At 45.5% G+C, this 25,979-nt stretch overlaps 1 protein-coding gene across 1 annotated transcript in view; it reads right to left on the minus strand.

Annotated features, from left to right (window-relative positions):
* PDIA5 (protein disulfide isomerase family A member 5) overlaps positions 1-25,979 on the minus strand; it is a 96,676-nt gene that overhangs the window by 58,718 nt on the left and 11,979 nt on the right. The window contains exons 3-7 of the mRNA XM_084289610.1: positions 23,994-24,081; positions 11,078-11,161; positions 10,262-10,307; positions 3,759-3,851; positions 2,426-2,486 (exon numbers count right to left, since the gene is read on the minus strand). Of these exons, the coding sequence (XP_084145736.1) occupies positions 2,426-2,486; positions 3,759-3,851; positions 10,262-10,307; positions 11,078-11,161; positions 23,994-24,081 (372 nt within the window). The remainder of the gene's footprint in view (positions 1-2,425; positions 2,487-3,758; positions 3,852-10,261; positions 10,308-11,077; positions 11,162-23,993; positions 24,082-25,979) is intronic.

Raw genomic sequence — 25,979 nt, forward strand, 5'->3', positions numbered from 1 at the left:
CCACCCCACCATCCTTCCACTCCCACCCCAGCCCTGCCACTGCCTTGGACTCCTTGCTCCCAAACCCACTGCAGTGGGACCTCTCCTACCCATTAACTTCTGCACTACACCGTTCAAGACTGTCAAGCCACATACGTTCCCGTGTAGGCATACACGATAGGCAAAAAAACTCCTTTTTCTTCTGCTCTTTTTCTTGTATTGTGACTCAAAAGTGGGATTTTTAATTAAACACGTACTAATTTTTCCACTAGGTAACACTTCCATTTTTAAAACCCTGTTTTCAATAACATTTTAAACAGCTCCTTTTTGTTGCCAAATGCAGACCATCTTCTGCAGGAGTCTCCTTTGGCAGAGTTAACCATAAGTAAATCTGAATGCCTGTAAGTATACCTAATTTTTCATATTTAGTGCTGTCTGACTTATAATATAAAGTCCAAAAGTACAGTGAATGGTCTCCAAATGGCAGGTAATATCTTCCAAGGAAAAGGCATGCTTTTACTCTGAGTCGTTTCACCCAGACCAGGCATTCCTGAAATATTAAAGGAACTACATTTAAGTTTGCAGTCGCTTTCATCTCCCTCTGCAATAGTACGTAATGAAAGAGCCCATTTCCTATGAATCTGCCACAATGAATCTAAACCCCCTGCTTCCAGCCAAGCTGAGAAAGAATGCAGCCGTCTTCCCCATGCCTTCCTAGACAAAGGCTCCAACAACCTCTCCTGCCAAAGACCCTCCACCTCACAAGCAAGGAAATGAATCCCTTTAGTAGCCAGCCTCAATTTGCTGCTCCCAGGTACGAACATTAACGCCCATGTCAGAAGACAGCAACCTGCAACTCCAGCTTCCCCAAGTCTGTATTTTAATAAAACTGCTGGACGTATTCTGTCTCAAGTGGAGCAGGAGTAAGAAAAGAAAAATTGGATAAGAACCAAATCAGAAGGTCTCGTGTGTTAAATAAAAGATGAGGGAGTTAAGAATCGTGAAATCAGAGGGGGGAAAAAAAACACCTTACAAGTAGGCTTCCTTCACAGCAGTTTAGAAATCAGCAAAAAGTATTATAGCACTGAAGACTAGCAGGTGTTTTGCCACTTCAAAAGAAGAGAAACTGGAAGGAGGAGGGCTTCTGGGGGAACGGTTCAAAGAGAACGAAGGGCTAGATAAGGCACATTTCAGGAAGAGACTCAGTTGCGGAAAAACAATTATTCATGATACAGGTAAACTGCGACAGCTCTCCACAGCGGGACGCTCCCTGAGGGGGCGATTTGCAGGCAGAGCGGGCGGATCGCCCCCCGCCGACACCGCGGCGGCCATGGCCGCTGGCGCTCTCCACAAGCCAGGCCAGGCCGCGCAGGCCCGGCCTGCTGCAGAGCGTGAAGGCACCGCGCTGCTGCTAATTTAATTAAGGAAAAAAACATCCTCTGAGTGATGCAGCAAGCTAAGTCTTGAGCAATTCTGGCCGTCTTGGTTGTACACAGATGAGACTGAAAAAGGTAGAATGGCGTTTCAGGCAATAATTACCAGAGAAAATACACTGAAACAGGAGATAATCCTGCCACGGGATGCTCATTTTAAAAGAGAAACAAACAGCAAATTGGTAGCAGTGCCTCGCATCAATTTCACAACCAGGACAGTGCCGGGAGGCTTTTCCAGCTTAGGTCACACATTCATTCCTTTCTCACGGCTGCTCTGCTTTCCAGCTGAGCAACAACTCCAGCACAACAATATTTTGTTTTCAAGAACTGGAAAGCCTCTCATATACCTGTCATCACAAAATGTGAAGAAGCAGTTGCAAATTTGTAAAATTAAGGAAGAAGCAGCCAACATGATAACAAGATCAGAGCAATGCAGTGTCAAGGTCACAAAAGAGATGCAGCGACTCCAACATGCTCTCCTCTTTCCTTCCTGCCACCCTCCCAATTAAACTCCGTTTGTATTCAGGATACTCCTGCCAGTGACAGCAGAAACACCCAGGGTGCCTTCCTGGATGGAGCAGGAAAAGTATTCCTGCTCTTGACCACTGCACTGTAGTTCCCTCTGCACCCAGTTACCGAGAACAAATAGAGCTGCTTTCAACTGCATGGTCTCCTCCAGAGATCTTTTGTGTGTAACCACTTGTCTTACGCCATAGCCCAAAGTACGAAAGAAAAAAGCATGTACAATGCTCATTTGCACTTCCAGCGAGAAGCACTGAGGGACTACACCCCCTCAGAAAACTGCATTAACACTAATGTGCTCAGCATATCGTGCAAATCTAGAAAGAACAACAGGTAAAGAAATTACATAAGGTAATCCACCACATGGATTTCAATGATAAAGATGGGACAAGATGATGTTAGCAAAGCACAGGTGGGGCTTCCAGGTTAGCCTTGGACATCTCTCAGTGAAGAAGGGAACAAGAAGTGAAAGGACATGCTGGATTACTTACACGGGGCATAGAACATCATCAGAACGGGTTTGTCTTCCTTCTTCAGAAGCCTTCGCAATTCCTAGCGAACGAACCAAATAAAGTAAAAACAAACTTAGACAAAATGACGTCTCTTGTTGTGACTTGTGTTAAAACTTTTAAAAGTCAATATAAATGTTAACAGAACACAGGCTCATTTCTCTGGAGGAAAAGAAGGGTCATACTTCCTAACAGACAACACTTGAGTTTCTCCTGCTTGCTCAACTGTAACTTGAAAGGAGCTGGCAAAACTTCTCATAGACACAAATATCCACTAAATATTGAAGACTAGTATCTTTGGTGTTAAGATGTGGAAATTGTACCGCTTGATCAATTTTCAGTTCAGAACCTGTGACTGGAAACATTTTCTTCCTTGATCCATCCAAAAAACGTATTCTAACTCAAGAAGTCAGACTCAATAATAAACTAAAGTTCAGTTTCCACACTATGAAACCTGGTCAGGGCTATGAGAGGCCATGAGAATAGATTTTTCAGTACCAGCATGGTGGAGAAATGAGATGAAGTTTTCAAATTGAACACAACCCTTGGAAGACTTATAATAGAGTACAGAAGGTGAACATTAAAAATTAATCTTCCTACAAAAACCTAATGTCAAAATAACTATTTCTAATATTAAAAATGAAAGCTAGAAAATTGAAAAGGCCCTTTACGAAATACCAGCGAGGGTCCAATCAATTAAAGTTTTAAAAATCAATAGGCTAGAAAACTAATACAAAAGACCAAGCTGATTATATTAGAGAGAAAATCATGGGGTGCTCTGTGGTGGCACTGGCTTTTTAAGGTTGTTTTTATCTTATTTGCAGCTTTCCCACTTGCCATGGTAGATGATTACTGTACAAGGTTAAATCACTCCAGATCTGGATCCTGTTCCTGCCTGCTGCAGAGACTTCCTGAGATGACCTCAGGCACATGAGAGCTTTAACTTTGACAACCTGCAGTTGTAAGAATAGCATTTTACCTCCTACTTGCCTCCTGCAGCAACTGCATCTTGGAAGCTGCTACACTTACTGAGACAAACAGGTCTCTTCCACCCTAACATCCACGATGCTTTAATGCTTGCTGTGTGGCTGACAGACTAATATTATGACCACACAGGGAAGAAGAAGGAGGGAAGCAGGAGACGTTGCTCTGTGGTTATTACAAAACACAGGCTTTGTCACGTCACAGTTTGGGTGCTTTAATCTTCCCTTCCAAAAGATATAATGGTGCTTCACTGAGAGTTTAAACAAACATGCACACTCCTCACATTCCATATATTTATAAAACATACAGAACATTTCTCCAGCTGACGTACCTTTTCACTGTCGATATGCACAATATCTTTGGCTTCAGGATCTTCCTCCCACAGCGGCGCACCTTCTGGATCCTTGAGAAAGGCCACCATGGACTGTAATAAACAGAAAAAAAAAAGTTTTTAAAGCAAAACGAATGAGAACCATCAGACTCCAATCTCAAATCCATGCTGTCATGTGAACCCTATCCAATTAGGACCTTTGTTTTTCCGTTTTTACACTCATCTGTTATAGTGGAGATGAAAACCAATCTCCTATTGCAGAACCAAGTGATGTACTGTTGTGTACCTTCCTCAGAACTGACATGCCAGCTTACCAGTGCCTGCTTCCACTAGAAAACTGGGGAAAACACGTGGAGGTGGACCAACTTATAGACAGAAGCTTCAAGGATCCTTCAGAGAACTCTTTCAATGGTACTAGATCTGTAATACTTCCACAGCTACACGCTGGCTTAGTATAAAAGATTTCTCTTTATGTAGAGGTCAGGCTTCCATGCCCTTCACTGCATCTGAGTAACTTTTGCATCCAATAGGACCAGCTGGAGGGCACACTGTGAGCAAAGGCAATGAACTCCAAACTTATAAATCAAATTGCTCATTTGGTCAGAGGAAAAATATCCACCAGTAGTTTCCCCTATGACTCGTTTACCTAGAAACCGCAGTCACTGGATTTTTAAGTAGGAGTGTTGCAAGCAAACATGACAAGAGAAGCAGGAAATGAGACCCTATGGTTCTGCAGCTCCCATATTTGACAAGTAGAATACTTGCTCAAGCTTGCTTTATAACTGTTCTACCTGACAGACATACAACCAACAATTCCTGTGCTGGCAGATCACAGATATCCTCTTTATCACAACGAAATAGTTCCTACTGATTCTGATTTCACAGTGAGCCTGAGGGAAACTCCAGCCCTCTGAAGTCAGAGACATTCTCCATGGAATTCAGCAGAGCAGCACTGCCCCCCATTTCCAGCCGTACGTAGGGATGTCAGCTGGATCACTTATCCTCAGATGTCTGTGCTCTAGGAAATACAATACTTGCATTTCCATGCTCATTCACAATTCAGATTGCTTTTCACAATTCAGACTGCTTTTTCTTTCTCTGTGGCACTGCTTGTAGGTACTCATCCAGTCCCTGACAGGAAATCTGCCACACCAGCCACATAGTGAGGTCTGAGCAGAAGGTGCTAATCTCTTCTGTCTGGTGACCGATCAATAGGAGTTGAGGGAGCAGCATGGAGATGCACCTGGAGAGGTTTAGGCTGCATGGTTCTTCACCAAGAAGAACCTTGAAGAGGTTCTTCACCAAGAGGGAGGTCAGGCTCCTCAGGGAAGCGGTCAAGCACTAAGCCTGCTGGAGTCAAGAAGTATTTGGACAATGCTCTTATATGTGCTTTGATTCCAGGGCGGTACTGCATGGAGCCAGGAACTAGACTCGATGATCCTTGTGGGCCCCTTCCAACTCAGGATATTCCACGATTTTATGTTTCCCTTCATTGTAAGAGTTAAGTGGATGATGACACTACAGCAGTAAGCAAACTTTACTTGCAGTCCAAGCAAAGAAAGTCATGTGAGAGCATTCATTAAAGCCTTTATCAGCCATGGGATATTCTGCCAAACCAGTTCCTGACAGAAGACCAGAGCTGAGTATGTGTTAACACACACCAAGAGCATCCATCTTGAAGCCCAGCTTTGTAAGCCACCTTCTCAAGAGCACGTTAGCAGCATACTTGGTGACACTTATCACTGCAACAGCCCCAAGAAACATTTTTGCCACCTCTCTGCCTTGGGTAGGGCTGCTCTGGTACAATACCCCAACAGCTTATCAACAGATAGCGCAGCTCAGCTCATTCTCCTGCATCGCAACTGGTACTACAGAGCTTGGGAGGATTCAGAGCTTACAGCACGATTCATTTATGGCATTAATGTTTCTGTCTACTTGCTTAGCTAATATTGAAGAGATTTGTCTGATCATAAGAGGCAGCATGTATTAGTCACTAGACAGCAAGCAAAGCACTTAATGTACCCAGTGAGAAGACCTAAGGGGTTAGGTAGTAGTGTTGGGACCACAAACACTTTGAGTAGAAGAAATTTGTTTTCATACAGCATTAGCAGAGAAAGAAGCTAGCTAGAAGAAATTCAAGTAATTTATAATGCAGTTATAGTTGTAAAAAAATTGAAAACTAAAGGCATTAGCATCCCAAATGATGCTGTAAGAAGACAGTAACATATGGATAAAGGAGAGAAGGACAAAGCCAGGGAGATATTCCACATTTCTGAACACCTCATCAAGTTCTGCTTGCACTCAGTCTGCACAGACCTCAAATATATACTGGCTGGGAGGAGAAAGGGGTCAACATTTTAAACAGCTAATGAGTCCGATTGACTCCGTTAGTTTCAAGAATTCCTACGTGCCAAGTTCAGTGATGTAGAAACAGATGCGGTTAGAGGACGGGGGATTAAAGAGATTTAATTCTTGCAGCCTCTCCCTCTCAGCCAAGAAAGAAAAAAATTAGATGTGTAATGTCTTCTGGCAGGAGCAGGCAGTACGGTGCCTTGCACTCATTACTCCACTCTGTGAAGAGCACTTCCTGCACCCTTTTAAATGGGAAAGAAAAATCCCCACAAACAAACCACGGTGCTGTCTAATCACAGACGAGCAGTGGTCCCCAGGCTGCTGGGTTAGAGACCTGAGCAAAGTCCAGGCCACGGCACAGCAGCCCCCATGCTGAAGGACCAGCTACGTTCCTGCCCTGCCGTGATGGGGTCAGGACCTGCTTTGACACTGCGGCCCCGACAGAGCCATGCTGGGCTGTAACCTGCTGCCTGAACCCCTGCAACAGCTTTGAACCTCAAACACCAATTCAGCACAACACAGGATGTGTCTTTGTCCAGCATACACTGCAAGTTTTAATAGCACAATAGCTGGCTATCATTTATGGACTCACATTTTAACCTGAAAAAAATAAATATGGAAACATCCCTGCACATTCCCCTCCTTTTCAGTAATGCAGTAGAGATGCTTATAAAACTTCCCATGATTTCATACACAAACACCCTCCTACAGGAGCAAACTTGAAAAGGATACAGAGTTTACAGCAGGTCTAATTTATTGGGTTAGTCTATTCCCTTTGCTAGTACTGAACAGATTTATACTTTAAAGATTTTTTTCCATTTTAGAAAAAGAGTAAAACTCCTTTGTACTTTGCCCTGCAGAAAAGGCTTCAGCAAATTATAGACACAGCCTGGATACTGGTTGTATGGCACTACAGTGGATTAGGACACCGCGTGGCTAAAGCAAATAATTAAGATCAGAAAGCTATCTAACCTCAGGTCTCCAACAGCAGCTCACTATAAATAACTGGGGGAAAAGCTACACTAGCACCTTTCTTACATAGCATGCATGGTATGGGCTCTCAATTTCTGGCAAAAAGTAATTAAGTTTGTGGACTCTGCACCAGCTATTGTATTTGTACCTCTGTTAGCTACCAATGGATCTATACTTTATGACTATCTAATACTGCTTCTAAGACTTTCAAATTCTTAGCTTTCAGAACACATGGGTTTGAGTTCCACAACTACTTTTTTTTAAACACAGCAGACTTGTTTCAAATCAGCTGCCTCAAAATGCCACTGCTCGCACTGAAGTTTTGAGGTGAAGCAGGTAATCATTCCATTCTTCAAGATACTCACAGTTATATAAACACCTGTCACAATCGCCTTCCAATGCCCTTTTTCCAAGCCCAAGAACCCTCAATGTAAACATTCAAGCCACTGGTAGTTCTGATCATCCTCACTGCCCTTCTGCAGTACTTCCATACCTTCCACGCAGTGGGGCAAACAGAAACACGTAATAGATGCAAGAACCCAGTGGACTTGGATGGTGGAGTGACGTTTCCTCCTCCATTCTCTGCTCCTTCACTAAACTTTTAAAACTACTGTTCAGCACAGGGACAATATTTTCAGGCCATCTGCTGTCCTGGCTGGTAATTCAGAACCTAGCCTGCCATCACTCCAGCATATTTGGAGCTGTGTCCCTTCCTTCCCTCACATGTTCATTACCCCACAAGTTCTACCTTTCATATTGACAAGTCACTTGGTATTGCAAGAGCCTTCCCAACCCTTTTAATTTATTTATTTTAAAGCTATTTCTAAGCATTTTACATCACCAAACTTTGCTACCTTGCTATCCACCCCCTTGACAAGATTCACGAACAGCTCCGACCCTAATAAAGGTCTCAGCAGCAGGAGGTTCTGAGCACTAATGTCCCCCCACTGTGAACACTGAACTACCATTTATTCCTCATTTTTCTAGGAGTTAACCCACAAGGACATCTCTGGTAATTACATAAGGGTTTAGTTACTTCAAGAAACGAAGAGCTTTTCTTAAGATTCTGTGTACACTATCAGCTGGATCAGCCATATCTATGAAATTGCCGATTATTTCAGAAGAATCCTTTTACAGCGATAAAGCATTTCCTCTTCAGAGCTGTGTCCATTATTCTCCAAAACATCACATTAATATTTGTATGCCTGCTGGATGCCTGGGAAGGAGATCCGAGTTTTATTGCCACAAGCCTGCTGAATGATGTGAAACAAATCCTTTAATCTCCCTGTTCTTTAGGCTGTCCATTTGTCCATAAAATGGGTATGATACCTGATGTAACTGTATCACTCTGCTGCTTGCTGTTTGTAATGTGCTGGAAAACTTGTCACAAACTCAGCTGAAGGTGAGAAAGAAGTGTCACTGCCTCAACACGAGAGAACAGGGAGAAGTGGCATGGAGGGAGAAATCCAGACAACATTAATCATTCTGCTGCTGGCAGCTGTATGAAACAGTCACCTGAGTTTTGACCACTGCCCAGCTCTGATGCTCTGCCCAACCCATAAATCATTAGCAGCTGGTTTCACAAGGGCAGTTAAATTAAGAAAGAATAGAGCTCCTGGAGGAAGGGAGCTTCAAAACCCTACTTCTGTCTACATTGGGCTCACACTTCCCTGCACATGGGGTCACCCCAGAGCTGCTTCCTTCTCACCAGCTAGAGGCAAATACAACAGTGGGCATTAGGGAAGGGGGAAACAATCACCACAAAATTGTAACAAAAGGAATAATTCATATAGTTCCTGTTCTGCTACAGTTGTGTCTCAGCTGAAACCCTCCTCGGGGCTCTGCAGGTGCCTTCCAGTTGATCCTATCTGTAAGGAATTGAGTCACAGCACTAACTCCCAGCTGCAGTACTTTATGGAGAGCAGGAAAGATATCTCAACCACTGTTCGAACCACCCACATTTAGGCAGCTAGCAAGTCTCCATCACCCCACCCACCAAGAGGGGAAATAAAACACGCATTTCTTTAGTAAGTAGAGAAGCAGCCTCAGCCACTGCTGACTAGGCTAGGTACCTGACATTGCCCTTCTCAGTGCCAGGCAGCATTTCTGCTGCAGGAGATGGGAAGATGCACAGTCCTACCCTCCCCACTTCATGTAAATCCAGCATGACAACCTCAAGAGCAAGCTAAACAGATGATTCAAGCCACAGAGCTTGACCAAGACAGAGCCCTCCACCATCTACCCCACAGCAGCTCTGCTGTGGATGGAAGGTAACAGAGCAGGCGTGCTTAGGAGTAGCCACTCTGACAGAACTGGGTTCACAGAGCACCTCACACCAGCTTCTTCCATCCCAGCCCAGACCCTTGAAGGAAGGAGAAAAAGGAAGTGAGTGTAACCCTGGCAGCCTGAATTGACTTCATGAAGCCTCCAACAAGACCAGTGACTGCGCAGAGTCCAGATTTGCTGGAGAAAGAGGAGGAAGTGAAACTCAAACTAGCATCAGAACTGGACAGAAGATGTTTCTGGAATCCAAACCGTCATGGAGCACTCCCAGCACTTCACCAGGGCTTTGCAGAGGAAGGTTGCTCACTTTCAGCATGTTTATAGTACATTTCCCCTGTCACAGAGATCTACGTATTCTTTTCAAATTTCATGTCTTTTTCCTTCCATTGTGCTCACAGAACATTGCTTCCTGTTGTTTTGTGTCAAGATTTGCAAGAAAACAAAGGTCATTTCATCCCTGCTGCACTGTGGGCACATCCATAGGGACTGCAGTTCCATGATCAAATCAAAGATAAGGCCACTCAATTGTTTATAAACACAAGACCTAAAAACCTCAGGGAACTCCCTATCAAAATGCAGTATCAACTAATACTTTTAGTTATACTGCCGTCAATAGCATCTGGTAATCAAAACCAGAAGATTGCTATTTGTTATCAGCTTGAACATTAACTCACATGACAGTTTAACATGGGTTCAGTCTTGTTAATAATACACAGCTTTTCTGGATCTGTGCTTGGCAGATGCGTGCACACAAAAACCCTTAGGTCATTCTGACAGCTGTTTATGAAGATTAACCCCATCCCTTTCATGCCTTTAGCATGAAGTACCACCAACACCTGTTTTTAATCCACGATTGTCTCCCCCATACCTAGCAAAAGAATAATAATCAAGTTTACCTTCAACGTGACAGCTCTGTTATATTCAGTATGAAATGCACCGTCCCTGTTGAACAAGGAGTGGGGAATAGTGTTAACTTACAGTAGCGTTGCTGGAAATCATACAGCTGCTCTCCCTCACTTCTCACTAACTAGAATAACATTATCCTGCCAAAGCCCCAGAACTAAGCAGAATTGACACCACAGCAAGTTCGGGAGGGGAGGGGCAGGGAAGAGCAAGGAAAGAGGGAGGATGCAGAAACAGAATGTCATGCAAACAGGTCTCTAGTAAATAATCCCTCTCTGATGCTTTAACAAGAAAATTTACTAAGACACGATCTTTGGAGATGCAGCTGCTTGGTGTCTCTTACATTTACAATACTCCCACTCTTATTATTTTCTGAAAACAAAAATCTTGCACTCTCACTACACTTGCCTTTCCCCAGGCATATTACAAAGTACTGCCCCAAGTCAGAAAAGAAAGCACAGAGAGGTAAAGCCACTTTCCCAAGGCACATGCCAGTAGGCAAGTGACAGAGAAAGCAAGAGATCCAAATCTCAGCCACCAACGCTGTGCATCAGGTAGTTTCAGCTCACTGGACATCTCTCCCACAAGTCCAGCTCATATTTTCAATGTGTACTATTTAACAGCAGAGTAAACTTAACTGCTGTTACAACGTATGCTTCCAAACTAACGAAACCATGAGCAATTTTATGTTGAGGCACAGGAGAAACAAGAAGTCCTCATGCAGCAGCAGAACAGAGCTGCAAGGAGAAAGAATAGTCCTAACAGGGGCATCAACAATTAGGAACTACAAATCCCAGCCCAGCACTCACTTATAATGGAGCAATTCCACTCCTTTCTCCTTTGAATTAGGATCTACTTTCATCTTCTTGCATAATTTTCGGCTTTCAGTGTCACTGCAAAAAACACATATTGGAAGAAAAATGGTTACAAGAAAAAGAAATCAAATGCATTCAGTTCTGGAAACTCATTGCACTGCTTCCTTTTCAGTAATTAGTTGCACCTAATGGTTAATTTAGAAGCTGCTCAGCTAAGTTTGTGTGACAAGCATTGTGGAAATCTGCATTAGCCAATTTAATTCTTTGGTTTGCCTGGTAAGGACACAAAGGACTATGTTAAAACCACAATGCCAGGCTCTGACCATCGGAAAAGGAGTCCATTCTAGCATGTCCAAGCACCTCTGAGCTGACCTTCTGTCCACAGGATTAATATAAAATTCAGGAAATCAACTTTCAAGACTGTTACTGTTAGGGTGGTAGCCAAAGAGCACAGTTTGTGAAAAGATTCAAAGAGAAAAAGCAGGTCAGCTTTCGTATCTGCCAGAAGCTAACTCAAAAAGATGAATCATCTCCACGGCATCTCCAAGACCAGATTGGAAGTGGCCAGCCTTAAAAAGGTCTCACAGAAAATAAAAATCAGTCCAGATTTTGGAGCCCCAAGCCCAGCAACCCCATCCACAATATGCCTGAGGGATGTGGCCTGGGCCCGTACCAGGGAAGCAGGTGGTTTTCAAACTAAAAACTGAAGAAGAGTGAACTGTTTTCAGCTCAAGCCACATTAGGCTGAGTTACAGAGGAGAAAAGGGCCACGGGAGAAACTGCAGTGTTGGTTAGGTGGGAGGTAAAGGGTCTTTGTGGAATACACTGTCCTAAACGACACAAATGCAGATTAAGTCCGCTTCGAGCTGAGTGAATGTGAAGTGAGACATGGACCTGGGGAGATGAGTGAAACAGTGGGACTACAAAGAGAAGAGGATGATTCACACCGATGAAGCCAGTCTTTGCATTGACAAACAGCAAGATTAAAAAAAGCTTGAAAACTTGTTCCCAGCAGAGGACAACTCGTACTTTTTGCACAGAGAAATCACTTTAGAAAATGAAAACACTGAAAACCCATCAAGTTTAAACCAATTAGAGATACATTAGAGGCATCGAGATGCAAGGGTCCCACCAAATGAAGCGCTGCTGCCAGCACTGGCGCTAATTCTGCCAGTGCTCCCCAGCTGCCTTCCTGCAAACGGGAGGAACAACCAACAGTACGTCTGCAGTGTGCTGAAGATGACAGCACACCTTCATGGAAACTTCCCAAACGATTATTTTTGGCTGGAAATAAGGAAGGGGATACTACAGACACGTGCATGGGAATCAGAACGTTAGGCTGGAACTGAAAGGAGTACTTTAAGGAAGCAGCAGAGCATGTAACCACCTCCCCGGTAAGGAGCACTTGCAACCCCCCAATTCTAGAGAAGCACGTTTCTCCTAAGTGTTACTGATTCATGTCTATCCTACATTTTCAGATCATAGCCAAAGTCAGTCACTGCAGCCCCTAAACGTTTTGTTTTCTTCTCCTGGAGGCTGGAGTTCTGAGCCTGAGAAGACAGTGACCTTCCTATGGTTTGCTGCATCTTTGTTTTCCCCAGACTCCAGTGGAAGATGGAGCTAAAACATGTTATCTGTTCAGTGAATAACATGAACATCCCTCCTTGCAACCAAACCAGGTTACAAAACAACCTGGATTTGGAGTTCTGCTGAGAAAGCCAGCAAAACCACCAAACCTGGGGCCAGAAACACCCTGTCTTCACTTACCTGCAGTCCTGTGCGCTAAACCTACAGGACTCACAGGTCAACGAACCACAGGAGGAGGCACCAGTTTCAGACCCCCCTCTTATCTTGCCCCAGACACAGATCTAGGGGCATAGACCTATGGCACTGCTGGAGTTAAATGTTTGGCAGTCGGCTAAGGTCAGCCCACGTTAAGGTCAGTTAACGCTTGTAAATATCCTTCTAGACACTCCCAAAAGCTTCCAGGATATACAGATATTTGCGGTCACCTCAGCCGTGTCAAGACAAACATTAGGTGGTGGTGGAGGTAAGCAACTGCAATGCTGAAAACCTGCCTCTAGCAACAGGGGCTGAGACACCCCAAGATGTGGTGACAATTGTTCTGGCATGGGCAGAGGAGCAAAATGGGTGCGAAGTCAATTCTGTTGCCAGTTCTGCCATCAGTTCAGTGCAACTTCAAAAAACGCAGAGAATAATAGGGAATTTTTCCTCGCTTATCAGTCTAGATCTCTAGAAAAGTTCTGCAGTGTTTATAGTTGGAAAGGCTACCAAATATGACCACGGTGACGTACCCTTAAGCAAGGCACTAGCAACTCCTGCCACTCCAACGCCTACCAACTCCCTTCCCGTTTGCATGAGCTTCTATTAAAAAAGGAAAGATAAGAACAGCTGTTTCACTAGAAGGAACAGACTAAGCCTGCCCTGCTTTCAGGATTGCTCCATTTTTAGAGATCCCTGTAGCTGCTTGAGTGCACATCCATTATCACAGGAAAGCAAGCAGCAGTTTGCTCCAGTACGTCTCTTGCTATTTACTGGGCTGATTCTCTGCACCAGTGCATTGGGAGTTTACTCTGTTTATGCAATCTATCTGCACTGATGCAAGGGATGGAAGAGGAGCAAATTCCCCGAATAGGAAATGTCTAAATATGTATCAGTAATTTTTTTTCATGCATCAGTGCAGATTTTTGCACATGCCAGGCCCACCGATTCGGATGCTATGCTGAAATTGCTCTGGAAAAGGCAGAAAACAAGCCATGCAGAAACAGCAGAGACAGACCCATTCTCCTTTTCCTTCTTCTTTCATTTCCAGCCAAATCAAAATAACCTGCAAAGAGCAGCCCTGCTCTGATATCACTTGGTAATGACCATTATCCTTAATATGAGTAAATATCAACACAGATGCAGCCTGCTCTGAGATTCGTCTCCTTTGGATCGCAGCCAGCAGCCTCTCTCCAAAGACGAGCTTCTCAGCTCCCACAAGGGAGAGGGTAATTAGGACTCCGGTTCTTACAATTTAATTATGCCACTTGAAGAGGCAGTATAAGAGTTTGTTACAACAACTGATGCCGGGGGATGGGACACTGATGGACAACAAACAAAATGCCCCCCAAATGAACCCTCTGCCACCCAGGCCAATGCGCTCCAGATGTTGGCTTGAGGCTGGCTCAGTAACGTGTCCCCAGGAGCCTTCTTCAGCTGCCTCGTGGCATTTCTGTGCAGAGCAATTCAAACTTCGCAGATCCCTGCTGTGCTACTGCTGAAAGGGGCCCTGCTTTGCCTGCGGGCACTCCTAAAGCTTTATCTCTCTGGAAAACCATCCAAAGCATCACCTTATCTGCAGTATCACGAAGGACCCAACCAGCAGCTACATGGTAATAAGGTCGAACTGTAAGTGGGGCATCAGCATGGCTTCCCTCCTCTCCCACAGGCACCTTCCCCACAACTCCCCACTCCTGCAAAACCAAACTGGAGCTGCAAAACACTCCTGGAGAAGCAGAGACACACAGCAGCTTGCATAAAAGGTCTGAGTTGAATTAAGCAAGGAGTCTAAACAACAAGGACAGCACGCATCGTAGGAACACCGCATCCTCTCCAGGCACATCTCCTCTCCTGGTAGGCTTTTCTGTCATTTGGGGTTAGAGTGAAGCTGGCAGAAAGCCCCAACAGCAGCACTCCCTGCAAACCTCTCAAGTCCCTTGTCGGTGCTAGCTGGCATGAATAATCACTCTGCAGGGGCAGCCATCTGCTGCCAGGACGGGAGGAGGATGGGGGCTTGCTAAGGAGATCTGACATCCTTTGGATCACAACTGGCGAAGCCAACATCCAAACAGGACACATTCCCACAGGCACTCATCAGGAGCGGTGCAGGATGCTCTGCCGCAGGCTGGGGAGCTGCTGGCTCGTGGCCAGAAGGGTGCAGAAGAGGTGAGAAAACCTGGTGGCAGTCCCTGGCGGCACAAGCTACCCAGAGAGGCTTTAGCAACAGCCCGGTAAGGTAATTCAGAGAGGGGAAGAACAGGGCAGCTAACACAGCTAGGCAGGAGGAATACAAAAATTCGTTTGGCTGCACTAGGTCCACACAGATTTCTGAAAACAAAACAAGTCCAATCTGGATAGATCGTGACTAAGAGACAGTGCCTGGAGGTAGCAGCACAGGATACCAACCTTGGGGCAAACTCAGATATTGTCCTGGCAGGTCATGAAGGCAGCAGGGTAAGACCAAACATCTGCAGCACCAGCCTTCCTCACAAGCACAAACAAGACCTTCTCCAGCTCCCTAAATATTGCCTTCAGCACGTCCTGCTGACCTCCAGCTCCTCAGCAAGATGGGAAAACAACCCCACCACCACCACATCCTCTGGGGAGGAAGGGTGTGGAATGACTGCCAGATCCTCACTCAGCAGATGACAAAAATGCCATCAGAAAGTTGCCAACGTACCAGCACCGTGTGCACGTGCTGTGCAGCCACGTCACTCAGACGGTGCTGGCGTCTGCAACACAGACGGGCCCAAACCTCCCTTCTCGCCTGTACCCACAGCGTTCCCAGACACCAGAGAGGTGATTTACAAAAACACTGCGGCAGCACTGATTTAAGTAACAAGGTCAGCTTCTGTGCATGCAACCACACTATCTTGCTCTCCAATCAGCACATCACATAACCACACGAACCACAGCTCTCACAGTCTGGAGAGCAGATAAAAATCTGGTATCTGTCTCTGAAACAAGGCTCAACAACGCGTCTCAGTGATCCTTCAGCAGTCCCTTGCATCAGTTGCACCTGTAGACCCCACCAGGATGGAGGCTCTGCTGTACAGAAATGCTGCCACTGTCCCAACAGCTGGAAGAGATGAGACAGCAGGTCAGGAGGAGGAGCAGGCAGACACATAGCAGGGCTGCCCATAAAACAAGCTGTCCAACGCTGGAACAAGCTTTGGAAGGCACCCATCAAGGCAGTCACCAGGTTATCAGTGCACTCTCTCACTGTTGCCTCTGCTGTTTAATTGCTTTCATTCCCTTACACCGTGGTGAAAAGCAGCATACAGAGAACAACTCCAGCTATAATTTCAGGGAAGTGCAGTTTCAGACTACCCCTCGGAACTGAATTATCAAACAGGGTTTCCCGGCCCAATGCACAGCCTTTGCAGTGCCCTCTGGCTATCTTCCAGAGAGTACCCTCTCCAGACAACAGGCTGATGAACATCCTGAGAAAGCAGGGAGTTGAGAGCCTGCCAAACAACTAATTGAGCTTGTGACCCAAAACAAAAAAACAAAAACAAAAAGGCAGCGAAAGGGGGTGTCAACGCCAGAAATTTCGACAAGCCGCCTAAAAATAAAAACTGCATTTGTACTTGCAAGCCTAATCTGAAAGAGGAAGTCATTAACAGTCAGTTGTAGTTGGATTTGCTCCTGCAGGGTTCAGAAATCAAAAAACACGATTCATTAGCCATTGTGCGTTGGCCAATATGGCATTTTGACTACGGTCCTTCCAATCATCAATCCTCAGCTCCAACAAGGCCGTTCACATCGCAGCAGCTTGCATACTCTGCTGACCAAATGACAACAGACCGACATGCCCAAACCCCCTCCTCTCAGCCTGGGGGCATCGCCTTTGTGTCATCCTCCCTCCTAGTCTGGGGTGGCAGCTGCTACCACCTCTGCTTACTGCATGGCCCGTTTGTAAGGCTCCTCGTGTTCTCTGACAATCCCAGACCCTCCTGTATCGCTCTGAGACAGACCTGAAATAAGAGAATAAAAAAAATCACTTCTCAAACCATCAGCCTGGCTTGCAAGAGCACTTCTCCAAAGAGCTGTGCTAAGCAGCCAGTGGCCGGTAATGGCTTACATCTACTTGAGCAGAAAACACGCACACAGCTCTTGGTGCAGCCGGGCACTTAGATACTACGCTCAGGAGGAGGCTTTAAGAACCTGCAGACAAACAAAATAGGAACAGGACCCAAGAGGGATGGACACAGAAGAAATAAAAACAGGAAGCTTAAAACGTTGGATTTGTCTTTGAAGAGGAAGCAACGCTCTGTCACTGTTCTAGATTCCTTATGGAAATGAACTTTCAAAACAAGTAACAAGAGCAGCAGGTTTCCATGGCACAGAACAAATGAGCAGCTCAAACAAGGCGGTAGACGAAAAGCTTGAATCTTTAAAGGGATGGAGAACGCGAAGACCAGAAAGGGAAAGTGTGCTGCTGGAAAGAATTAAAGATTCGGATTAGCAGGCTGACAGGGCAGTCTCTCTTCTGAATTTAAGGTTTGATTTTCCCCTCCAGAGCACAGCAGAAAGCCCCTTTGTGACCCACAGGGCAATCTTCAGAGCCTTCTGCTCCAAATGTTCCCCCTGAAACGTGCCAGGAATGCAAACAGAAAAATCCCTGTGCTGTGGAGACCCAGCACCAGCAGGCATCCAATAAAAATGACTGTGCCCATTAGTCAATTAGAGAGACCAAGAATCTATAGAAATGAGATCGAAAAGAAGTCTTTTCCCAAAATTAAAACCCATGAGATTAATTCTCACTAAAAGCAAGAGTGAGCTAAAGAACAGAAAGAACCCCAAGACAAAAAGGTGACAGGTATCATCAAACAAAACCAATTAAGGAAAAAAATTATACAGCATAAGCTCCAGCCCTGTAGAAAGTCAGTAATAATGAATGTTACTTTCCATGGAAATATAAATTAGTAAGAGGCACTCAGCAGCTCATGTACCTGCACAGAAATAAGGTGCACACCTGCAAAGGAGCTACCAAAGGAACTTCTAGAAACGCAAAGCACTTGAACTCTTTATAAAGACGAAGCCTTCCTCTTCAGACACGTCCCAGCCATCTCTAACCCTCCTCACCTAGGCGCAGAGGGACACTCTCCTAACCTGGACACGAGCACTAACACTGTACCTTTGAATTCATCCTAAATAAAACCACACGAAGGCAGGTTCTGGATGTCCCACCTCCAGGCTCAAGGAAGCTGCAGCGTATCGTACTGTTCCTCTGCCACCTCTTTTATGGCTTCTTGCTGCATGATGAGCCTGGAGAGCACACAGGATTTTTGAAACAAAATAGTAACTGCAAGAAAACCGAGGTAACTTCTCATCAACTCTTAGCTCATTTGCTCTTCATTAAAGACTGAAAAATTACAACGTTGAAGGTTAATCACTGCCTCGAGGCAAAACACGAATCGTGGCACACACACGGTTAGGCTGACACTGCAATAGGAACCCAGACTTGTATGGCCAGGCACTAGAGCGGATTTCAGCTAAATGCTCCCTATTTCTGAGTTAGTGCAACACCCCAGACTGAGCAGGTTTATCATGTTAGGAACCAAGAGCTTACCTAAGGGAAGGTTTTTGAGGATGGAGCAGCAGTTCCTGCACGGCCACTCTGACTGTGATGTAAAATGGCTTTAAGGTGAATTGACATCACCTGCACAGAGGTTACGAAAGAGACAGGAGGAGGAAGGCATTGGAAATCCGTGCTGCAAATGCACAGTTTGCCCATATAAACCACATTCATACAAAGATCGTGTTGTCAGTACAACTATGCTTGCAAGCCATTCCTTATAGATACCTGGTATACTCTTCCCAACCCGACTGGGAATGGACTCCTCTTTGCTGGCACCAAGCATCACTTACCATACACCACCACCCTTCACCTTCAGGGCAGCTGAAGGAAAAAGGCAGAAATCCCAACACTACAAACACCCTTGGATGGAAGGGGCTACATCAGTGCAAGCATGCTCCTTTCTTCTTTCTTTTTCTCTCCCCTTTAGATCTGGTCAAATTTATTTGCAATTTCAAAGCTTTTCATCAGCTTTAAAATTCAACTGCAAGAAGGAAGATGAGTAGACTTACTCTGAAATAAATCCTATTTCTGATCGGCTTTAGGGGAGCAAAGGTAGAAACTAAAGAGCAAAAAGACACTTAATGCCATCTGTACCAGCAGCCTTGTTTCTGAAATTTCTCTCTCCTGTTCCAAGGCATTAAATAAATTAATTTATGATTGTGTATGGGTAAAGCCTTACTATATCAAAGCATTAGGAAGTCAAAAATTTGGGAAGAAAGATTTAATCTAAAAGGCATACAAACACAGAAACTGGGGGCATCCCAGAAAAGAAGACTACTGACTAGGTTTAGCTCTCTTCTGGGCCAGCAGGTGTTTAGATACGTAGCCTCCAAGGGGCCGCTTTACCAGCCAGATTGGGGTGGAATGCTGAGGGAAACACCTCACCCCTATGCTAAGTGTCACAGGGCTGCAACACTTAAAAAAAGCTTTTGGGGAAAGGGACTACGGGAATGGCACACAGGACTCCGAAGCGGGAGAAGCAGGATTAAAACCAACCAAAAATTAGCCAGACATTTTAGCCATATGGCTCTTCCTCTCCCTAGCAGTCTGATGTGCTAAAGCCAAGCACATGCGCTATGACAGCAGATGGGAACCACACAGCTTTGTTTATGTTTGGGACCTACAGCAAAGGGAACCATGCGAGCTTGAGCAGGGAATATTTACCCAGAGCCAAAGAAAATGGGTGCTTTTTTTCAAAATACCCATCTACACAACTGGGTAGGAGTTATGCTAAAAATCAAACATGCACACAAGGAGCACCACCTGTATGCACGGTGTGCCTGGTCTGCAGTTCCACAGGGCAGCAGCCAGACACTTTACTCAGGTATTTGATTTTTGGTAAGCAACCATGCTAGAAGAACCAGGAGTCCAAGACACGGCTCTCCTCTATTTGAGGAAATGCCAGCATCCCTCTGGTTCAGGGCTACCCCATCACTAGTCTCACACATTCCCCACTTCTGCCTACCACAGGATTTTACAGTAAGAGCAATTATGCTCTGGACAGAAAGCACTAATTTCACAAAAGGCACAAAAATTGCCTTTCATTCAAGCATTAAGCTCAGCTCACTGTGCTCCCACACACGTCACTTTGTGCCTTTTACTCACCACCATTAGGATTTGCTAGCAAGTTTCTGTTTTTACACAAAACTTTTACCTGATTACGTCTACACTCAACCCCCTTCTCATATGGTTCAGAAGATGGGGTTCAGGGACAGGAGGGACTCTGCAGGATGCAGAGGCTCCGGATCACACGTATGGGATCAGCCTGCCCACACCAGGTCCATCGCACCCTGACTCACATTTCATTGCAGCTGGATGCAGAGATCACATAGCAGGACAGCACAGCTTCTCTTTGCAGGTATCTTAAGCTTCCAGCTCCCTTCTGAATCCCTTCCATTTTCAGAACTTCTATCAGCCTGCTACTAAACAGAATTCAATAAATAACCCGGTCCCCGTCTTGCTTGCACGCCCACCCAACAGCATCTGAACGCGCTAAATGAGCAGTGCCCATTTGTGCTGCTGTAGCATTTTTCCTTTCAAAGTTCTCCAAACTCTATAAATATTAACTAATGAATCAGGCAATATTTATCCAACTGCTTGGAAAACAGATACACCTTTTTCTGTTTTAAACGGCACAGATTAATAGCAAGGACTCAATGGTAGAGCCAGGAACAGGAGCTGAGAGATTCTCAGCTCCTGTAAGAGGGTGTCTCCCTGAGCATGAGTCCCAAGGCACTTGCTCACAAGACCGATCCATCTTCTCTGGGACACTCTGAATGAGATTTATCAACATGCACCACTGCTCTAGCCATGCTACCAGTTAGCCCAAACTCAGCTTGGGAGCAAGCACCGGGTATTACAGAGGAAAAAATAAACAAATGCAAGGTAGCAGAGAGCTCTGTTTAAACCCACAGCCACAAAAAAACAGCTAGTAGGCAGGAGACTGTATCTTAGCAGACATTAACAACTCACTATTCTGTCATCTCACACCTCCCTTCATTCAACATCAAACATCTCAGCAAGGAATTCCTAATTAAAGCATGGAAAAGCAAGAATAAAACACATTTTTGTCACTTCATCTGTAGGTCTTTTATTCATAATTGAAATAACTTCATGTTTAATTATGTACAGAGCCACACAGGAGCAAAAAGTGACCTCTCCAATGCTGCAAGCAGCCCCCACCTGCCTGTGTGAACCGATTCGAAGCGCCCATGCACAAGGCCCTTAGCTGCAAAACCACACAGAGAGGCGTCCCCAGTGCACTGTGCTCCCCACAGCCCAGCTCCTGCAGGGCACTTCAGCCAAGTAAGCCTCCTTGTGCTGGAAGAGGGGTACCTGGCATGCCCCGGTCCTCTGTCACATAAGCCCTGATGCTCCAGGGACCTCTGCAATCCTGCTGCAGAGCCACAAACCGAGTGGCAGCCTCCTGAGACCGCCCAACCTGGAACCAAAAGCTCGAGCCTAAACTCTGTCTCAGATCACAGACCCAACCGAAGCCCAGGACGGGGAGCGTGGTTCCCACACGAGCAGCAGCTCAGGCAGGCAGCCACAGACCTGCCCGCCCCTCTCCGCACTGCTGGGACGTGGCAATGAACAACCATTTCCATCAGCAGAGCAATATGTTTTCTTTCTCCCGAATATGAAGGGAGGAAGGGGAATTACAAGAAATAAAACAAAAAACACCAAACCCACAGCCAATAAAGAGAAGAAGAAGACTGCTGTCACCACCACAGGGAAGCAGAGACACAAACCACAACTCTGCATGGATGCCAACCTCGCCAGCGCTTAGATCTGAAGGCAAAGAAGTGCGCTACAGTGGGGTGTGACGAGCAAAGCCAAAATTCCCTGCTAAATATCGCTGCCAAACAAGCCATTCCTTGTCAATATTTGTAAAACAAATTGAGCCTGGGCTGTAAATATCCCGGCATCTGCGTGCAGTTTGCTTCGGCACGAAGACTTGCAAATAAGCCTCGCAGCATGCTTGTGCTGGGCGAACGGCTTGGGCAGCTCTGGCAGGACTCAGCTGCTCCCAGTTCCTCCGAGACGAGTGGCAGACAGCACTCCTGCAGCCTCTCTCTTGTTATTGTTGGGGTGATGCAGGCAGCCACCTCTATTAAAAGAAGCCGTAATCAAAGGGAAAAAAAAAAAAAATCAAGAAAAAAAGGTTTAAGAGTCACTAAAAAGCTGAGACTGATTTCAGAATGCTCTAGAGGTCTAACAAGCAGATCAACCAAAAAATTTGGTTCAGGCTCAAGCCATTTGTTGCTTTTTCTGTGGCGTGTGTGTATAAAAAAAGACCACCTTTGCTACCTGCCATTATTCCACAGGACGAGCTCAAGGACTGTCAGGACTATCTCTGCCTCCAAAAGCTAAAGAGAAATCTCAAGTTTTATTTTAAAAATTTTCCTTTTTAAAAAACTCAAGTTTTATTTTACAGCGAAAACACCGCGCTTCCCTCCCCATCAAAACCATTTACAAGTTCAGGAGCAGAGACTGAACCACTGAATTAAGTGCCAATACCTGCATGGATTTCAAATGCAAATCCTAAACACTGAATCCTTCCTTTCCCAACCCAGAACTAAAATAAATCCTGGAGATTTATTGCAAGATATTGGCTATTGCTGAGTTGCATTACAGCAGCATCTTGAAGAGCCAAAGGGCCTCCTCGTCCCAGGAGCTGCACACACACACCACTTGCACGCACACACACAGAGCAAGCAGCAAGTCCCACAACACAGAGGCAGTCTAAAACAAAGGGAAATAAGGGACACAAAGGTAAAGCAACCACTCTGCTGTCACAAATAGAGCTGATTAGAGACTGAAGCCAAGATCTGGCCCATTACTCTATTCACTAGCCTTCATTGCTAACAACCAAAAGCTGTTTATCAGCGCTTTCATTAGAAAAGGAGACTGACTTTCAGAGATATGCCACATCCCCCCACAACTTTCCCCTCTTCAGGGTCAACACAATTTATTTGCTGGCTCTTCAGCAGGTGGGAACTGGGACAGGCTTCACCAAGCCCTGCTTTCTGCCAGCTGATGACTGGGAGCGCTCCCCGCCAGCTGGGCAGAGCTGCAAAAGTCTGCGCGCTTGGACCAGCCCGGCAGGACACGCACAGAAGGCAGGAGCACAAAAGTGCATTCACTCTGATTTACCAATGATTTATCCTGGTTCGCTACTGGATGGACAGAGGTTAGTTTCTAGAACATGTTTTTCAGAGATGACAGATCTGTGCACAGTGTGCAATTTGTTCGTACCACAGAGACCCACCCAAACGCACAGGTAGGCAGCAACCTGCTCCTCTGCAGAGCAGGGAAGAGAATTTGCCACCTGCAGGCACAGCCCTCGAGCTGCAGAGGCAGAGAGGCACTGAGACAGACTTAACTAAAACCACAGGCAGCGTGTTACGGGGCAGAACCACGTGGAAGGCTTTCAGATCTGCACCCCAGAAAGCACACACCTATTCATTTCGTTCCACCCCACGCAGGCAACCACTTACAAAAACAAGTTTCCCTGCCTTCACGTCAAACACTGTCACGGCCCTACAAGCGCAGAGGAAGTCCTTTAAGAGAAAACACATTTCAGTGAGAAACAGAAATGGGTGGACACTTCAAAACCAAGCAGCCCTACAGCACACGCAACATTTGCTGTCGGAGCAGAGCTGCGCTGCCCTCCAGCTGAGGCGTGACGTGGGATTATTCCTCGCCCTGCTTGTGGGAACGCTGGAGCAGTCAGAGTTTCCACGCCACGGGCCCCCCATGAAAGGCGCTGCTGCAGAAGGGGTCCCCAGCCTCAGGCTGAAAGCACGCTGTCACAGGAGAAGTGACAACAGCCATAGGGGAGAACCGATCCCCCACCGACGGCCCGAAGGAAGGCAGAGGGCGGTGAGATGTGGGCTCCCTGCGGTTATGAACAAGCTGCACAGAGCGGTGTGGGTTCAGTTACAGGCAAAAAGCTTCAGAGCTGGCAAAAATGTGAAGTCAGCAACAAAAGCCAGAAGGGGAGGGCAGGGGAAAAAGAAAGAAAAACAGCACGTCACATACCCACAGTCAATCCAGCTTATAGTACCTCGTCCTTTCACCTCCTGGGCCACGCTGGACAGTAACCTGAGCGAGCTTTCCGCAGCAGCAGCTGGAGGAAAAAGAAAAATAAATCACCAACAGCATTATTACTGCACACAGAAAACCACAGCGGTGCATTCCTTTGTTCTGAAGCACTGGAATAACATCATCTCCAATCTGAAGAAACCAGTAAGAAGGGGATCTGCAAAACCTTCTGTAAACTAGAAGGAATGCTGGCTACAGCTGGACCTGGGTGGCTCCTTCCCTCCACAACCCCCCTCAAACAGCACGCTGGAGCTCAGACCTCCATACACTCCCTGACCTACATTTGAGGAGCTGTACCATGTCCTCTCCTGCAAATCAGCTCCCATCCCCACACTGTCATTTTCCTGTGGCTGGGCATTAACTGGTTTCTAGCGCTGTCTGCTAATTAGAGCACCTCATTAAGGACCTTCATCAGCTGTAAGGGCAAGTCATTCAGTGTGTCTGCCTGCTTCAATTCCATCCCTGAAACACACACACAACAACATGCTGCTATTCTCACAATAACCCTTGGAAACACCCAAACCAACAGTCGTGAGGAGCTCAAAACTAAGAGCAGAAAGCACCCAGAGAAGACCCTTCCAAAAACTGGCTGCATAATAAACAGTCAACTGAGATTTTTACAATGTCCTGACATGTGATGATTTTGCAAACCACTTCCATTCCAAAACACTCCCATAAATGGCATTAAAAATAAACAGAGAGGGAAAATGGGACAAGAGCTCAGGAAAGAAAGATACAGATTCAAACAAGCATCAGTTCCCCCAAAAGTCTAATATGAGACTGTTTCCTGCCTCAATAAAACAGAAAAAAAATTCCTGGAACTACGTTACCTGCTGCTGCTCCACAACCAGTTCACCTAATTGAATTTAGGAATGGCTATATTGGGGCAGATCAGATGTCTACGTAGAAAAATAACGTGTCTCCAGCAACGGAGAAAATGAAGACCCATGGTTTGAGCAGATGAGGAGAGCCAGCAAGTAGTAATAGTTCCCCTCAAATCATTCCTAAGCCTCCACAATTTTTATCTCAACAATCTCCTGAGCCAGAAAGGACTTTTTTTGTATTCAACAGTCTTTTCTTGGGCCGGTGCCATCAGAGCCTTCAGCCCACTCACGTTAGCTCTTAGGAAACTCTCCTACCCCCAGTGCTGGTAATGTTCAACCACCACCTCTCCGCAGCACAGGGATGTAGACACGCGTGGCAATTCTTCCTGTGTACTGACAGCAGAACAGATTGAAGAACTCCAATAAAGAAAGACTGCAAATTAAACAGGCCTGTCCCACAAGGCTCACTAGCTGTGCAGCCCTGGCAGGACATCCAGCTGGGAGGCTGAACTGAACGCCCCCTGTAAACAAGTACTTCTCCTGAAATTTTCTGATTTTCATGAATTTTCTGCATGGGACAGGAATACTCATTGAGTTACACTCAGCTGAGAAGCAAAGCCTTTGTTTCAGCAGTATAATCGGTTGTTGGCTAATTTCTCATCACAGCTAGGGGATGTATAACTGGGATTAGAATTGCACCTCTATTCTCATCTTTTTTTTTTTCCTCCCCTTGCCTTTTTTCTTCACTGGGTGACAGTTATGCAAGAACTTACTAATTGTGCAAGGATCGCTGTGTGAGGAAGAAACATTAATCCCACAGCCAGCTCTGCAGGCAGTGCTTCAGATTGCTAAAACCAAGCAATTAAATAATAAAAACAGAAAAAAAAAAATCTCCACAACATACTTTTAGAACGATGCCCAAAGGACAACATTTATATGATGAGTATCAGAGCCAAAGTGTTCTGGTTGTGCTACTAAAAATGAAAGCAACCACTACTTAAAGTATTAACCATAAGAAGAAGTTTCCCTTTAAAAAGCTGAGTAATACAGATGTCTTTTTTTTTTTTTTAATCTAAAGTGTTCCATTCAAAATCAAAAA

The sequence above is a fragment of the Netta rufina genome (assembly GCF_964035555.1).
Source record: "Netta rufina genome assembly, chromosome: 6".
Taxonomy (NCBI): domain Eukaryota; kingdom Metazoa; phylum Chordata; class Aves; order Anseriformes; family Anatidae; genus Netta; species Netta rufina.